At 44.9% G+C, this 17,798-nt stretch overlaps 1 protein-coding gene across 5 annotated transcripts in view; it reads left to right on the plus strand.

Annotated features, from left to right (window-relative positions):
* The window catches only part of rerea (arginine-glutamic acid dipeptide (RE) repeats a), a 125,426-nt gene that overhangs the window by 55,914 nt on the left and 51,714 nt on the right, over nucleotides 1–17,798 (plus strand). For all 5 annotated transcript variants that reach the window (XM_046055687.1, XM_046055688.1, XM_046055689.1 and 2 more), the window contains one exon: nucleotides 4,619–4,689. In XM_046055687.1, the coding sequence (XP_045911643.1) occupies nucleotides 4,619–4,689 (71 nt within the window). The remainder of the gene's footprint in view (nucleotides 1–4,618; nucleotides 4,690–17,798) is intronic.

Here is a 17,798-nt window from a genome sequence, read left to right on the forward strand (position 1 = left end):
TCCCCCCCCCCGCCCTTCTACCTCACTTTATGTCACACAACATGGCTGCCACAGCCACCCTGCTGTCAGGGCGATAAAGACAAGACTTGATTTAATTTAGTAATTTCCTCTTATAAAGTGAGTGTTTGTGTGGTATAATACAGAGAGAGTCCAGGCTAGTCTGAGAAACACCTTGTGTGTGTATGCGTGTTGGGGGAGTTGTTGATGTGGACAGCTGGCGCTTCTTGCCGCAGCCACCACAGAACCCTAGGGAGAGCGTGTGTGTGTCACTGTATAGTGTCATGTGCACACACAGTAAGCTGTGCAGCAGGAGTATGTCTGACACACACATGTAGAGATGGATAACCAGCCCCTCCCTTCCTCTCTCCCTCCTCCTCTTCAAACTCAGGACCAACTGTTGGCAATAACAAAAAACCTGCCATGTTCTTTATGTTTGCAAGGGCTTCAGTTTTTCTTTCCTGAAAATGTGTCTGCTGCAATTTTCTTCATGTTGTATGTAATGTACCTGTGTCGGTGCAAATGCTGACATTTATTAACCATGTCGGGTGTTGACCAGATGCAACAGATCCACAGTAGGTCTCTTCCATTATATATTTTTAACTGTGCAATTTTACAAACTTAATAATACAAGAGGATTTTGCGCAAGTATAAAATTTTATCTCTCGTGAAGCCAGTATAATGGGGTTCAGTGAGTGTTGGATTGGGTATTTTAGAGCCAAGACACCGCAGGCTAGAGCTCGATTAGCATAGCACATCCCCTCTGCTACAAAGGCTAGCTGTCGATAAGTTTGCTGTTTCCAGTCAAGCTAACATGAGGGACAAGCCCTTGGAGTCATCTCATATTGAATAGCAGTGTGAATCTGTAGCCTGTCGCTAACAGAACAGATCTATTTTTAAAAAGGCCCTCTCTGCTCTCCCATCTCTCCCCACGCTAGAGACTCTGGGAAAAGGGCTTTTTAGTGAAATCCAACCACCTGCCGACTGCTAAATGAGAAAGCGTGGGCTAGCCGAGAGGGAAAGGAGCGGTGGGGGTTTGGGGGGTTGTCAAAGAGCCTCTGTTCTCCCCTAGGAGCTCAGTCAGCTGTAGGCCTGCCCTATTGTGGAGATCCGATGGTATCGCTTGCCAGGTATTTCCCACTGCTTTTCCAGTGAGAAGAAGGGAGAGCTGTTGGACTTGTGGATGAGGAGATAGGAAGGAAAACTGGGCAAGAATCTGTGTCCGTGTGCCTCCAGGCTTTGACTGCCTGTTAAGCACCCCCCTCACCCACCCTTGGACTGGCCCAGCAGGAAGTGGCACAAGGCAGCCTTGGTCATCAGCTGGTCTCCTTCGCTGGTGGATCAGTAATAACACCAGTCTCCCTCTTTCTCGGCCCTCTGGTCCACTCACACTCCTGTGGCTCCATTATTGCATTCCTTGTGCTATTTAATTGTAGGATCAGTACACTCAAGGGGGGGTAGCTTTGCTAAAGCCATGCACTTCTCCACCGCGTGTGTGCCTCTGTGCACTGCCAGTTTGAGCCTAGCACCACTTTTAACAATGCAGGTGCGTCCTGCCTCATGGATAACACTCGCCACCTGCAAGCATGGCTTTAAAAAAATGCTCCCCTTGATTTAATAAGCCTGCCTTGTGTCCTAAAATATGCTGATATTCTTGCTGTGTTTAGCTGATCTCATTCCACAGCACCAAACAACCACCCCCATCACTGTTTACAAAACACTGGCATATACGACTATGTTCACAATGTGACTTTTACATTCATGGCGGCTCGTAAAAGAAAGCCAAGCTGGTATTATCTAAGATCCCCCCTGCTGAAATGCTGCAGCAAATTAAACAGCGTCTTATTTGCTTGATACAGAGAGAGTAGGACACGGCTCTTTTACTGAGGCTAGGTGTGTTTTAGATTAGACATGCTTGGCAGCCATAAGAGAATGGCTGGCTGAACAATGAGCTACAGCTGAGAAAATTGTTGTGGGTGTGTTGCAGGGTTATAACAATGAATATTCCGTTGCTTAAATTGTGTGCAGTGACGACGTTCACGATCAGGTTTCAGTGCTCGAGTCTAAGGAAATGCGCTCAGCAGCTTCATGATTATCTCCCTGTGTCATATAAGTATCACATTCTCTCTTGCTCACTATCTGTCTGGGTGGTGTGGCGGTCGGCAGTGGATTGTAGGGTGGAGGTCACTAGAAGAAGCGAAACTCACGGCTGCTGAGGGAGTGAGAGCAGTTCTACTACAAAGGCCCGGCTGTGGTTCTCCCTCCTACAGCGAAGGTTGCATCCATCCAACGAGCGCGCACTTCAATCCTAAACAAAACTGCCCATCCCCCCCCATAGACCCCCACCACAGCTACACCTCACGTCCCTCCCCTTTCCACTTCTCCACTTGAGCAGGGAGACCCACTTCCAAATGCACAAAATGGCAGGAATGTTTAACAAGCCAGGCAGACCCTGGAGGAGCCCCCCCCCCCCACCCCCTAACACCCTCCATTGCCTCCTTTTCAAACGTTAACTCGTTTTTAACTTTCACATTCATTGAGATTCGTGTTATAGTCGCTTTTTCAGTGAAATGCCCTTGAGGTAGTAGACTTTTAGTGCCCAGGATGAATTCAAAATGTGCTATTGACGTTCGAAGAATAGACTCGCTTGCTGTCTGCGAATGATTAAACTAGATCCCTGTCTCCCCCCCCCCCCCCCACCACCACCACCTATCTTTTTCACTCTCGCTGTCTGTTCTTTATGCCTGTTGATGTGCTCTGGGGTGTAGACGCGGAGATCTGGCCTCTCTAAATGAATGTGCCGACGAGGTGAAGGGACACTAAACCCTAATTCCCCCGATTTGACTCCTCTGAAACATGTCATCTCATTCAGATTAGTCTCTTTTGTTCTCTGCCCTCCCTCTCCCACCCGCCCCCGCTCTCTCCCTCCTGCTACCCTCCTTCTCCTCCTCCTCCTCCCGCTTCTCTCTGTCTCTCTCAACACACACACTGTGTTGCTCACAGATCACACAATAGCACTGATGGATATTTTCATTCATGTTATCTTGTAAATGACTTCCAGGGATGGTGTAGAGGAGGGAGAAAAGGGTGGAGAGGGGAAAAGAGAGAAGAGGGCAGTAGTGAGAGAGATATAATGCGTCACTCGAAGCCAGCGAGGGCGATAAACCCCCCTCCCCTTAGAACAGCTCATTCAGCCCACAGCAGATAACAAGCCCACCCTGGGGTTACACACAAACACACACACACACAGGTTCTCAAAAAACAAAGCCCATGATGTCACAGGCGCACTCGTACACACCAGCCCTCTACAAATGGTATCTTGGGTGTCAGAGCCATTTAATATCTTTGCCACCCCTCTTTTCCTCTGCGAGCGGTAAGATAAACCACAGCCAAATCGATAACTCTGTTGACACAAACAAATAAATAACAGATGATGGCACTGTCAGTCACTGAAAAATGCTAGCCGCACATCTTTTGTTAGGGAAAGCGTGGCTCAGTCCGTCTGCGAGGAACAGCTCCCCGTGTGTTTTAGTGAAATGAGCACCAGCACTTTCCTGCAAATCTTAGATCAAACGAGATTGTCCGTCTTCATGGCCTTGCTTATGTGTTCACGTTAGTAAGGGTGCTACGCTCTGTTGCACCAGACTGTCGGCATAGCCAGCCTTGGGAGCAGTTAAATAGTTTGCTACATTGCTTCCATCTGACTAGAAGGTCACTTTTCAGTGTGTGATCTATTGTTCAATCAATTAACTGTGCTTTGCCTGTTAAGGAAGTCCGAACTGTCTTTTACAGATTATTTTAACCAAAAAAAAAAAAGGTAAAGGTAAATGGGAGACTATTACACCAATATGACTTTTCTGAATTCAAATCTCTTTTTTTCTATAATAATTCTAGCCCTTGGCTGTTTTTGAAAAATTACTGTGCCAGGCTTAGCAGTAACTATTAGCCACGTACCCCGCCACCTCCTCCTTTTCTTCTCCACTGAAGTGGCTGTCTGTTTTTGTCCTCTGTAGCGTGAATGTTTTTGTTAAGGAGATGAGAGTTCACGACCTGGCCATACCACCAGTCACTTTCAGTTTAACAGCACAACACAGCCGGGCAGGGCCACCTCCTCTCACACAATGTGAGAAGGCTGCTTTTAACACCGCAGGGTTATGTAATTTGACAACATTTTAAAACACGTATTAAAGGACAGGAGGTGGATTTATGTTTATTTTTTGTTTCACCGCTATGCTAACCCAAAGCTTACTGGACATGCAATGACAGAAGTTGTCATTTTGTAGGAACGAGTTACAGTGATGATTGGGGGGGTGGAATGGGGTTAAAGCCAGTATTGCTCACTGGTGTATAAATGGAGTGGAACAATAACATAATTCCCCTTGGGCGTAATGTTTGCTTTGGAAAGGCAACCTTGTAGCGCTCCAAAAGTCCTTAATCCTATTACTCGCATTCCAATTGAATTTGACTCAAGGAGAAAAATGTCTTTTCAGCAGAGGTAACAGCACGCAAAATAATACATTACTGAGTCTGGCTGCATTAAAAATATGAAAGCTTTGGGAAGTGTGAACATCTTCTTTCAAACTCACATCTTTCTTCCTTTTTTTTTTTCTCTTACTTGCAGATTGTGTGTACATTGAAAGCCGGCGGCCCAACACTCCCTATTTCATTTGTAGCATTCAGGATTTCAAGCTGGTGAGTACATTTTCGCTTCCTGTCTTTCCTGTTTCATGTCCCTGTGTCCTCACACTGGCCCGAGGTTCACCACTTATCCACCCACCCATCCCGTGTCCTAAGCTGGAAAACAAACTGCTGCTGTTCTAATGAGAAAAAATGCGAGAAGAAATTAGGGCAGTGATGTTATGTGCATCATAATTAGGAGATTCAGGTGCAAAGCGGCACAATTTTGTTACTATGTATAAGTCTGATGAGAAGAGAATACAAATCAAAGTGAAATACAATTTACAATCAGTTTGTATCCTCAGGTTTGTTTTTAAAGGGTCATGTGGACAAATAAAAATCCCTCTGAGAATCGAGCTTGAATAATAACCACCTTTGCGATCCACTGGCTGCGTAATAATGCTTGTAATGGAAATAAAGATGTTTGTCGATGCACTTAATTGATTTAATGAAGGAGACCTTCACCAGTTTTCAATTTATTTTTTTACAACATAATGTGGCCAAATTGCCTCTTTTGCTGAATAAAGAAAGAAATTAGTTTTTAATTTGCTACTGAGAATGGCTGATTCATCAGGCTCGGTCAGTTTAGTCAAGTGGCGCTTGTTTTCTCTGCAGTAGGACACCCGAAATGTATCACACATGTAATTGATTTTCCCACACTGCATTTTCTGTTTGCTGAAGGGGATGCTGCATTTGAGTTCACCCAACGGATTTGTCTCTGTTCATGTTGATGAAAAGGGATGTGACATTATGGTTGAAAATATGTGGTTAGATGTCAACAGATAGTCGACTGTAATGACATGATGTTTTAGAAATGACTTCCATACAGGTGATGGTTTTCTGGAAGCACTTGTATTCTCGAACTGGATGAGTAATGATGGTTGGCCCCATATGGGATTTTTCAGTGCACCCAAACAAGCGTTTCTTTTGGCTGGGAAATTGTGTCAGTCAAGTTCATCAAATGTGAACTTACCAGTGAGGCCTGAAGCCGATTATGCATCTGAAAGTGATTGTTTTGAATTAGTCCTTTGCATGGTTTCCAACTTCCATGAATGGAGAGGTCTACTGGAATATGAAATCGATGGGTCTGTGTTGCCAAATGAAGCAGCATCTAACCCTGCTGGAGAGAGCATTGCCTGTCTTTTAACAGGTTGGTTGTTTAAGCAGAGTGAGCAGTGAGGGGCGGCCTAGCCCCAGGGGGCCAAAGTAATGGCTGCCAACAGCAAGGGTGATGATGGGAGGTCAGCTAAGAGGCCACACACAGCATTTATGGAAAAGGTGGAATATTTGTATGTGTGTGTGTATGCATTTGAGATAAGTGTGTTGGCACTTTTGTTTCTAATGTGAATACTTTAGCGTGTGAAGGGCAGTTGTTGTGTGTAGACGGGGTTTTAAGGTGAGCTGCAGGCCTCACAGAGAGCAGAAGACATCCAGGCCCCACAGCAGCAGGGCTTTAATCGGATTGCTGCTAGAGTGCTGAGGACGGCAGGAACCTTTCCTCGTGCACGCACATGCGCATTCAAACTCTCGCACAAAAACCCATGCACCTGCACCCTTGATTAAGAGCGCCCGAAGAGGTCTGGGGCAGACAGAGGTAATTGTCCAGGGAGAGAGAGAGAGGGACTGCCTACATTAGCTGACCTCTCTCTCCCTTTTCTCGTACCCTCTCTTTCTCTCTCTGCGTCTCCTGCTCTCTGTTTCTCCCTCCCCCCATTCCATCTGTAATTAATGAACAGCCATCTGCATGCCTGTATGTGTTTGAGCAGACTGTACCCTTGTCCTCCTATGTTAAAACAACAAGCCCCGCTGGCTCTCTAAACAAGTACAGTGTTTTTCAATGAGCTCACTTTGTCGCCAGGCTACAAATCACAAATGATTGGCACTACATTGGAAACTCGTAATCTCTATCTCTACTAGCCCAGAACAAAATCCTCTTTTAGGATGATAGCTGATTTAGGTTGTAATTGCACACGTTGGTATAAACTACCATCTAGCTGCCCAACCTCGAACCCCCCCCCCCGACACCCTGCGCTGAAAACTAGGGCACAGGCTTGCGCCTTTGGGAGGAAGAAAAAAATTTTCATCCACTCGTTCTCCTCTGTTGTGGGACATAATGGTCAGCGCAATCTCATTTCCTTCTCTTGCTGTAATATATTGAAAAGGACAACAGGCAACTTGATATCCATGTGAGTGAACCACACATTGGACATCAACTCCTTCTCTTTATTTCCTATTCTCTTATCCCTCCCTGCCTCTGTCTCCAACCCCCACTTGTTCTTGCTGCACAAATTATCGATCAACCCCCCTCTGGTAGGGAAGCAGGGCTTTGGAGGCGCAGCAGAGGGGGAGGAAATTTCATTGGTCCTGAACCAAACAATCTCATCAATATTGCCCCTCTCGCACCCTTCCCATTTTTCCTGTCTCTCTCTCTCCTCCCTTAGTCTTTAGGCTGTAACAGTCTCTCTCGTGTACTTTATCTAATGACCTGTGAATCCAATTAGTGGTGTGCAGAAATCCCGAATGCAGCCATCAATCTCCCCCGCATGGGGAAGAACAAGGACTGAAGCCCGCCTCTCTGTGTCTTTATATATTTCTCTCAATGTCTGTCTTCTCTGCATTGTGATGATTCTGAGACTAGTCGTGTTGCGTGTTTCTTTGTTGCGTCATCAGCAGTAACACATGCCAAATAAAAAAATTTAATTCTGCAGCATTATTGATGTCATTTTTAGACTTGGAGGTCAATCCTTTTCCGTAGTTTGTTTACTCCACATTGGCAGCTGTGGTGCCCACTGTAACCTCTGTGACATATCGATCCGGCTATATAGATTTCAGTCTCCACCCTTCCTCCTAAAATGTCTGCCCGGATACAGAGGTGACCTGTAGGAGGCCATTTTAACCATTGGAGGTATTAAACAAAATGAGGAGTGGAAGCAAAACACCGAAATGCAGCCACTCCAATAATAATTCCCTTCCGTGCCCAATGTTTAGATTTCTTGAAAAGGGAAGAATGTAATAACATTAGAAAACTTACAAAGCCTAGAAGGAAAGATAAGAAATTTAAAGCAAAACAATGAGAACAAGAGAAATATATAGACTAAATCATAAAATGTGAATTTAAGTGAATTAGGGACTAAAATTGCAGCTGACTACAAATGCACACAAAACCGGTCTTTAAATGTATATTAAACATATGTGGAAAAAATGTGATCAGTCAGGTTAATTTATAGTTTTCAGTCACGTGACATGCGCGGTGACCTGGAGGGCAAAACAACAGACCAAGATAGCAGCTCATACCGGACTCCCTCGTAGAGATGCCGCAAAAGCAGTTAAATTTTATTTAGATCACCTCTAAACTCAAGAAAAAGATACATATGGACACAAACTGCGTTTGGGAAGTGTTGGGAACTTGCGATCCATATACAGCACCCGCTGCCATATTTCCGCCGTTAAAAACCGCCATGGTCCCTGCCAGCGCTCGACTGTGGTAATGTTTATGTTTGCCGTGTAGGGAATCCCTCACCTAACACAGCTCAGGCTTGTCTCCTCGTCGATTATTGCATCCAAAAGCACAACAACCATTCAGCATTTTGGCAACGCAAAAGTAACAGACTTAATGTAACAGCGTATCACTTGCTTCCTGGTTGGCGGGCAGCGGAAAATCTTTTTTGCCCTCCGTGGGGGCGTTTTCCTTGGAATGTGATGTCACATGAAAACCATGGGGGGCCAACAATCCCACAAGGGTTAGTTTCAATTTACACGCGGCGCCATGACCTTGTAATGTGTTTACAATCCATATTTGATGAGAGTAATGCTGTGTGTATGTACATATACATGTGTATGTCATTATATTGATATTCTGCATGATCTTAATATAAGTAGCGTGACCGGTGTTTGTTTGTGTGTGTGTGTGTGTGTGTGTGTGTGTACGTATTTATCTGGTTCACCACTGTGCATGCACACAGAGGTCTACGTGAGGAGAACAATAAGCCACCTGACAGCGCCTGAACACTGAACAATCTGCAGCCATATCTGCCCATTGACCCTGGCTTCACCAATCCATTCTGCTTTCTTACCTCGATTGTCTCCTCGGTCTCCATTTCTCTCCCTCTCTCATCTGTCTGTTTCCACACTTCGCCCTCCACCCCACCCCACCCATCCCCACTCCTCTTTATCTGCTGTCACTCACCTCCCTCCCTCCCTGCTTCCCTCCTCCCATACTATGCTCTAGTCATTGTGTCCATGTCCTCGAAGCTCATTGACCCCCCCCCCACCTCCCCTCTCGCTTGTATCTAACCTCATTTGCCATTATTGGCCAAGTCAGCTGTGTTCCGTCCTCCCTCCCTCCCTCCCTTCCTTCTCCACATCCCTCTCTCTTACTCCCTCTGCTTTCTCCCAGCATCCCTGTCTCCCTCCCTCTTTCGCTAATGGGAGTGATTGCAGCGTTTCTCCCTCCGGGAACACAGGATTTAGGAGCCCTGTATGCCAGCACACACCCACATGCAGTCTCTCTCTCACTGTTGGCCGCACACACACATCTCTGCTCCTGGATCTCCCTGCTTATGGACATTTAATTAGATGCCGTGTACAATGCAATTATCTTGCCAGTAGTCCAGCTCATATGTTGCAGGCCTGATCAGCTTAAAAGGATGAGGGATTTTCTTCTTTGTCATATAACCAGTATAGAGAGAGAGAGAGAGTGTGTGTGTGTGTGTACTGATTCCATTAGTTTTCATTTTCTTTCATTCTCATCCTGGCATCAGTGTAAAAACACAGTGTAAGGTTATAGTCATCTCAAGGTTGAGCACGCTCTGTTGGCACTGTGAGATGTGTGCTAGTATATGTGATACTTTAAGCATTCGCACATGTGACTAGTGAAAACTTGCTGTGATGCAGTGTGTTCGTTCAGACTTGCAGCACACTGCACGTGTGTTACGTTGTTGAAAGTAATTTATGTGTCAGTCTAATTGATGAGATGTGTTAAAATAAAAGGTGTACCAGGAAATGAAAACAAATTACCCATAAACCTTAGCTCCTATTGATTAGTGTTTGGCGCCCTGCATCTTACATGCAAGAGTTGTGCATGTGGGTTTGCATGACCTCTGGACGATCAGTGAGGAGGGACACAAATTATTTTAAAGAAACAACAAAAAAGCAGGGGCATCCTTATCACTCATATTGCTAGTTATTATTAAAGTATCTTACAAAATTAGTGTCAGGTCTGAAGTGATAGGAAAGCCAAAACACTTAATTAGCAGATAGCTTGAAAATATATGATAAAAATAGCTAGTTGTAGCAATATAGAGTGAGTGTGTGTTGTGTTGTGAGTGTGTGTGTGTAGTTTTCTAGATTTTCACTTAACATTGCAACATGACACAATTATTTCTAGGACTGTAATAGAAAATAAACTCTATGAATTTGCTATGAATATGTTTTAAGGAAAAATACCACTCATTTATATGTCAGATGAAGGTTTTCCCTACAGTAATGTAGTAAAATATTTTTAAATACAAACTAGACAAAATTTGAAAATTTGTGTATGTTTGTGTTGGATGGGTATAACAGCATAGCTTTCCCAGTTGTCATGTTAACAGCGTGTGTACAACTCCACGTCACACACACACAAATAAACACACATGTACACACACCAAATGTTGATTACATTTCACACAACTGTTTCCTGATGGTTTTAGCTGGTGCTTATCATATAGTCTTGGATAAAAGGGCCATGTATTCAAAGCCCCTAATTAAAAATGTTTGATAAAGATGCAAATATATGTGCATAAATATGCATGCTTAACCTGAACAGTTATTAGGTTGTCTGTGGACCCTCAGTATAGTCCTAATGGAAACCAAAATGCTGAGAATTAGCTTAACAATGAGATCCACTAGCTAATTAGCTTGCGGCTAGCCTGTCTGCACATATTCAGATCCATGAAAAAAAAAATCATTTAATGTGCAATGTAACATTGGTAAGTGGCGTCCCTTTCCATCCCTCTGTTCCTTCGTCAGATTTGTCCCTTTATGTAACGCTGCAGTTTCAAAGGTCTCGTGATGCATGCAGCACTGAGTCAATAACCACGTTTATACAGCCTATTCACGGCGGGAATGTTGCACCATTATTCTGCCTCGTGTAAAACGTACAAACACGGAATGGGGGTGGGGGGCATTGTTGTTCGCCGTTAATCCGCCAGTGAAGGTAGCAACAGAGCCAAATTGACCTGTGCGGAACAACAATGCAGAACCTGTGCGTTTCTCTCACCAAAAGAAACTCATTGGTGCTGAGCCATCAAGGTGGTGATAGGAGGTTGACTAGACAGGCATCACTCTTGTCTCTTGTCACTGGCTAGAAGGCTGAGTTCCTTCTTTTTATCTTCCCATTTCTCCCTTCATGACCAAGCTCTACCCCACCCCCATCGAACGTTTTGAAATGCAATTATGGATCAGTGAGCACCACCATCAGTCGCACTTCTTGTTAATATTTATCGAGTGGAGCAGCAGCCACTGCCATCTCTTGAGAGAGGGGCGCTACCCTCATTAGGGGCAATTTTGTGCGTGTGTGTGTGTGTGTAAGAGTGTGATGCTCAGTTCTCCCTTTTATTCCCTGGTCCACTCTGCTGCTATAAGCGAGCTGGTACATTTCACAGACGTGAACATGTGGAGGTGCAGCCTTTCACAATTGGCTGTCTTAAGTGTCTGCTTGTCTCTGTGCTCTCTGTGAGGAAGCAGCTTTGACAAGGGCATCTAGGCATCTATAGACATGGCCGGCCAGCCTAGCCTGCTGCAAGCTGTTTGATTGAGGCATTCAGCCTGTAATGTTCCCCATTGAGTAGCGGCCTTAAAGCAATAGAACCACAGCACAACAGCTACTAAACACTGAATGGCCGTTCATTGTCACTTACCTACAAAGGGAAAACAGACCAGAAATTGGTGCTGACATTATACATCTTAACTGTGGTAGACTGGAGCAAGTTAACACATGAAGTGGAATAATAATTTTTTTTGAACAAACTACTTCTGCTCAGATTACTTGCCTTTATTGACAAATACCCCTTCCCCCTCCATCCCTCACAGTTGCCTATGACTAGACCCTCTGAGCAAAGGATTTTTTATTGCTGCTGTCGCAGTATCAGGTGACTTTCCCATTATGACCGTTTTGATTAATGCTCCCCAATGAGAAGGTATGCACCCCGCCGATCCTGCCTCCCCCTCCCATTCCCTCCCTCCTTCTCTGCCTCTGCACACTTGAACATTCATTTGGATGAAGCTGTTAATGCCGTTCTTTGTAGAAACATTAGGTCATTTAGCTGAGGTGTTTGGGTCACTTGCTGCAGCAGCTGCTGTTTCTACGCGAGTATGTTCTTAAGCAGACACAAACTGACAAGTGCTAGTCCTTCTCGGGTGTCAGTTTGCAAGCTCTGTGCATTTCTCAAATCAGATGGAGACAGCCACGCATCTCTCAGACAGCTACACAGCTCTGTCTCTCTTTGGGGAGGCAGGTTAGATTGATTGTCCACACGAGCGCGGCAATGAATAAATACAGAAACACAAATGGCAAGGTTGCGATAACACAGTTCAGACTCAGCTAGTGCAGGAGGCTGTATTCAGCTCTGCTCGTGGGTATAAAACCAAATCTACCCAACCTTCCCCTTGGCCCCACGTTTCCCCTTCTTTTCATCTTTTTGGACAGATAACACTTTTTTCTTTCACCCTCACTGCCACCCCTGTGCATTAGCTAAATGCTGCTATGGAAACTATTTGTTCAGCCAATAGGATGAGCTCTTTCTCTAGGATAGAAGGCAGGAGGGGAGGGAAGTAGAGACGGGCTGAAATCAAAATGGGGTTTTGTGTGTTTTTATGAGTGGTGATTACCTTCCCAGATGGAGAGGGTGCAGCCAGGACAGTGGGGGTTGGTCGGGCTTGAAGGGCTAGGCCAGTGGCCATAGCGTTTTCATAAGGCTCTTTAAAAGCTCAATAGCCACCTCCTTGACCCACCACTGCTAAATTATTCAGAAGAGAAGCTTTCTGCCCACTCTTCCCCTTTTGGAGTTCCGTTAGTTGAGTTTATTTTCACCGGCTTGGCTGTATCTCTCACATGCGCACAGAGATCCATGCAAATTTATCATGTCATTTTTCAGTGACAGATGACATTTTGGGCCTTGCATATATATCCAAGTGCTAATTTCACCTCTTGTTGCGGAGTTGTTGAAATATTCAGTGGTTCCTCAGTCTTTTTTTCCTTTTTTTTTTTTTCCCTGGCACATCACAAGTGAAAATGTCTCCTCTGATGTCTTCACTAACATCTGAAGCAAATTCACTGCGCTCCGGCGCGGAGCACTACATTTTATCTCTTAAAGCAGAAGAGCAAACACACAGCGCTATCTCCTTTGACACCAGCTTTGATGAGAAAGTCGGAAAACAAATGTAGCAAAGACGCCAAGAAAAGGCAGGTAGATTTGACGCTCTCTAAAGGCCTACAGGGCTCCCAACCTGGTCGTTCCGTAATGAAAATAATGACAGGGCCTGTTTAATTACCTGACCAGGTCTTCCGGTTGAAATAAAACCAGTCGACTCCTCCATAGGGGGTTGACTCTAAATTAAAGGGTGAAGGGTCCTTTGAAGTAGGCTAATGTTCACAGTTTCTCACAATCACTGGGGCTAGATGGTGTCCACAGTAGCATAGTATTTCTGTCTTTGCTCATTTTCAGCTGTAAGTATTTCAGGTCGTGTCTGTGAGTAGCTGAAGTGAGTATTGTATTTAGAGGAGAATCTCTTGTCTCTGCCTGGCCACCCAGCACAGAGTGTAGTAACAAGACACTAAACACATTTGCGTGGATTGGTCAAGCTTTAATTGGATTGGCCTCTGCTCTGAAAATGGTCGGCTAATTTTAACCCACCTCCTCGTCCTCTCCCACTTTACATTCCCACTTCCCTCCCGTCCCCTGTTTTTTCTCCTTTCCACCCTCCACATTTCCCCGGCTCTCTCTCTGCTTAAGTGAGTATCTGGCGTGCTTCACCGCTGGTTCTCTGCTCAGCTCAGTGTAATTTCCAGCTTGTCCAATGTGTGACATGCCAATAAAAAAAGAATGAGAGAGAACAGGGGGAAGGGGAGGAGGAGTAGGAGGGGCAAGAGGGTAACGCTGTGGAAGTGGAGATTTATAGTGGTATCGGGTTCACACGCTTCCACTGGGGCCCTATTTTTTTCCCCCCTTCTTTCTCCGTTAAAGAACACATGGTGCAAATTAACTCGTGCCAGTAGAGAGCGCAAAAGGAGGAAGGGAGGTAGGGCAAGGGCATCGGTCAGAGAGAGGAGCAGACACGAGAGGAGGAAATTTCAGGGATTGCTGTGAGGTCTGAGGAATGTCAACACTTTGTACCTTGGAGCTCGCTGCCTCACACAGCCCTAAAACAACAGCAACATCACCACAGGCTGCCATCTCCAGCGGCTCCCCTGCAGCAGCTCTGCAATCTCATACAGACCCTCTGACATTTTGTACATGTGCTACAGCTTGACTCACTGCTGGCTTTATCTATTCTTCATCTCCGAACGCTTGTTGATCTAATGCAACGCAACTGGCTCACATATGCTCATGCTTTGCTCGTGAAATGGGGTAATGTCACTTTCTGTTTAAGAAATCTTATGTGCCATTTCTCTAGCACAACACAGTCCAGTCAGTGTATGTGAACAAGAAATCCCTTTCCTAAACCTCGAAACCAAAGAACCAAGAGTCTTATCAGTCATGTCATCAAGATTTAGACACTGGAGCGGTTCCATGACCAACAAATGGGAGACGTGAAGGGCTCACAACTCAAGCTTCGACTCATATTAGGATTTGAGAATCCCCTTTTTTTTGTAGAAATCTCTGAACCATAAAATTCACCAATATCCCCAGAGATTGACTGAGCACAGAGTTGCCTTCTGTGACGCAAAAAAGATGAGTGTAAGAGTAAGTGTGTACAGTAAAATATTATCTAAACCAACAAAGCAGGACAAACAGGTTTCCCAAATTGTAGTTAATGACAAATTTATACTGGTCTTTCCTGGGACACAGGAGGAGGATTGTGTGTTTCCCGTTCTGTGCGTCACATTTCCGCCCGCACTGGCTGCGCCTGGTGTTGCATGCGCTTTGATGGGCGAGTCTAAATTGTGTTTGCCTCTCTGTCACCGCCAATGGATCACATGGACTGAAGGGAACCACAGCTGCAAGGGCTAGGGTATGCTTCACCACACATGCGCACACACACTTGATTTATCCTGCGCATAGGTGTTTGTGCATTTTTGTTACTTTTGCATCCACTCGCAAAACATTGCACACCTCATTATTCCTGCATTGTGTAACCCCAGGTCTTAATGTTGTGCTTACCAAAAACCACCCAGTCCAAACCTCTAAATTCCCCACAGTCTCCTCCACTCGTCTGCCGTCTTGCAGCTTATACCTCAACCCCCCCATCTCCCTCCTGCTCAGCCTCATTCTCTCCCAAACATCATCTCGAGTTGATTTTATTGTTGCCTCGATCTCAAACAGTATGCTGTGAAGCAACATAAACACTATCTGCGATGGTAAAGACATTTCCCCCGCATCAAAGGGCCGAGCTGTGCTATCCCCTCAGAAGCTGTATTCATTTCTGCTCCCGCCACGCTCAAACGCTCTTTGTTCTTCTCTTTATAGGAATGTACTTAACAGTTTGGCAGTGTTGTGTTTGTGAACAGAGCCGCCTTTGTTCCAGCAGGCGGTTAACACTTGTGTACAGAGCAGAGGGAGGAAAGGCTGCATTATTAAGCCTACTGTTAAATTAGCCTAAGCACTATCTTAATGAAATGATTAAGAAAATACAGACCTCCCCTAAGTCCCTTTTTTGTACAGTTGTCAAATCCCCGTTTCTTTTATCCAGTGGCCTCTCCTCTTCCACTATACAGTTGTTAAGGCAAGCTGCTGCCGTGCACGGCAATCTGTGTTTGGAGCTTTGTCTGACGTGCTGCTTAATTCCTCCTCTTACTTGCTCTGGAGCTAATTGAAATAATCAGAGCATTTTAAAGCATTTTTTTAATCCAGATGGTTCTGGCTGAGTGTTTATGGTAGGACTAATACTGTCAGTTATATAGACTTTCACTGCAGCAACACGACAAGCTAACCTTGGGCTATTGAGTTTAACAGCCCATTTATAGATCGCCATAATGCCCTCCCCATTTGAGGGTGAATAACTCTTTATAGGCTCCCATCATTTGCTTTTATTCATATCTTACGGCATTCCTTATTCCACATTATTTCTGTTCGACTTCTCCTTTCTTCGTCTCCTCTACTGTCTGGTCCTTGTGATGTATCTTGTGCCTCAAGGCATTGTGGGATGGAGGGTAAGGGGTGGGAGGGGATGGCCAATCTGGGCCTATTACTGATGGTGGCCTAGCACGTGGACATGTCCGAATCAGTTCACACACCAGCAAGAAAGGACAGGAGGTTTTTTTTGTTTTGGGGGTTTTTAAATTCTCCCGTCTTCCTTCCACCTCTGTGTCTCCTACTTTCACCCTCCTCTCCAGGTGAAATGGAATGATTTAATGTGTGGCCCTGTCGGGGTGGGTAATGGAGTTGGCGGATGAGTGCGAGAAGCTCTCTTCTCTACATCAGCATGGGGAGGTGATTGAGACCCCCCTCTGTCTAGTAGGGGTGGGGGGAAAAATCAATGTAGCATATTATCGCATCAAAACATGGACGCCAAGTATCAATCTTTTATTATATAAGTTGGACATGAGAATTTTACTTTTTGGTACTATAATAATACAATCAGTTGGTTTTTCAGTTCACTAGAAAAATAATTTTCCTTTGGGGACACAATTTGAAGTTGGAAAATATCGGTAATATCGTATCATGTGGCCTCTGAGGATTCCCACCACTACTGTCTAGTAGGGGTGGGAGAATTAATCGATTCTTAGATGCAACGCGATGCGGTCGTGGAAGATTATGAATCGATTAACAAATGTCTAAAAATCGATTATTTAAAGCTAATTGATAACGTAATGTTGACGGAACGCAAAAGGCGGAACTCGCGGAAGTGCAGCGCCCGGACCGTCTGCGGCGCGCACACAACCTGTATTCGGCACACCACCGCTGCTGAATGAATAACCACCTAAAATGTCACACAAATCATTAATATCAGTGCGCAAGGTGACACTCGACGCTCGGTCGCTCCCTATGTATCCTGTGTGTGAGGACGAGCGAGTGAGAGAGCGCGACAGAACGTGGCGGAGAAATATATTGGCAGTAAGTTTCTGCCTGATATGTGTGTTCGTTAATAAAAGTTTGTTGTTTCCCAACGGCTGGGAAAGTGAAGGCTGTTTGCGCTAGCTAACATCTCCCCTGTACAAGGGCTTTCTCCGTCCCCCACACCAGACTCCGGACTTTGGGAACAGAGCCGTCAGCATTACAGCCCCCACCCTCTGGAGCTCATCCCAACAGAGATCCGAAATGCTCCCTGTCAGAACACTTTCAAAGATCTTCTAAAAACCCAGCTCTTTACCAATGCATTCAATCCTGAATGACTTTCTGTTGTTCTGTAACTATGTGTAACTCGTCCTTGGGTCCCATGAAAGGCGCTAAACATATTTATTTATGTAACATTAGCTAAGTTAGTAACAAATTAATATTAATTATCAGCTGTATGTCATTACTAACTAACCTACTAGTCAAGGGTTGAAAACATCAGGTAAAAGCTTAGACTAAACTGGTGTGCAGCTCTGTCCTGTATACATACTGTAGACTATATCCTGATAATTATTCGTCAGTTTTCAGAGTCAACTGGTTGTTAATGAGGGACCATGGAGCTGAGGTTAATAAATTAAATAAGGGATGCAAACTGGTCCTTTTAAGCTAATTAGGAGATGTTTCTTTTGGATTTTAATGCACAACTTAAAAGCTTAATAATTGTCCAGGCATCCTGTATAGAAAAAAGGATGCATCGATAATCGTTTTATAATCGAATGGCAGCCCTCTGAATCATAATCGAATCGTGAGATTCCCACCCCTACTATCTTGGTGTGCTCCTTGTAAAGATGGTGGCCTCTCCTCCCCGCAGAGCCAAGACACACACATTTATACAAAACACACATCTCATTTCTTCATTGTGTGTACCAC

The sequence above is a fragment of the Micropterus dolomieu genome, linkage group LG08, assembly GCF_021292245.1.
Source record: "Micropterus dolomieu isolate WLL.071019.BEF.003 ecotype Adirondacks linkage group LG08, ASM2129224v1, whole genome shotgun sequence".
Classification (NCBI taxonomy): domain Eukaryota; kingdom Metazoa; phylum Chordata; class Actinopteri; order Centrarchiformes; family Centrarchidae; genus Micropterus; species Micropterus dolomieu.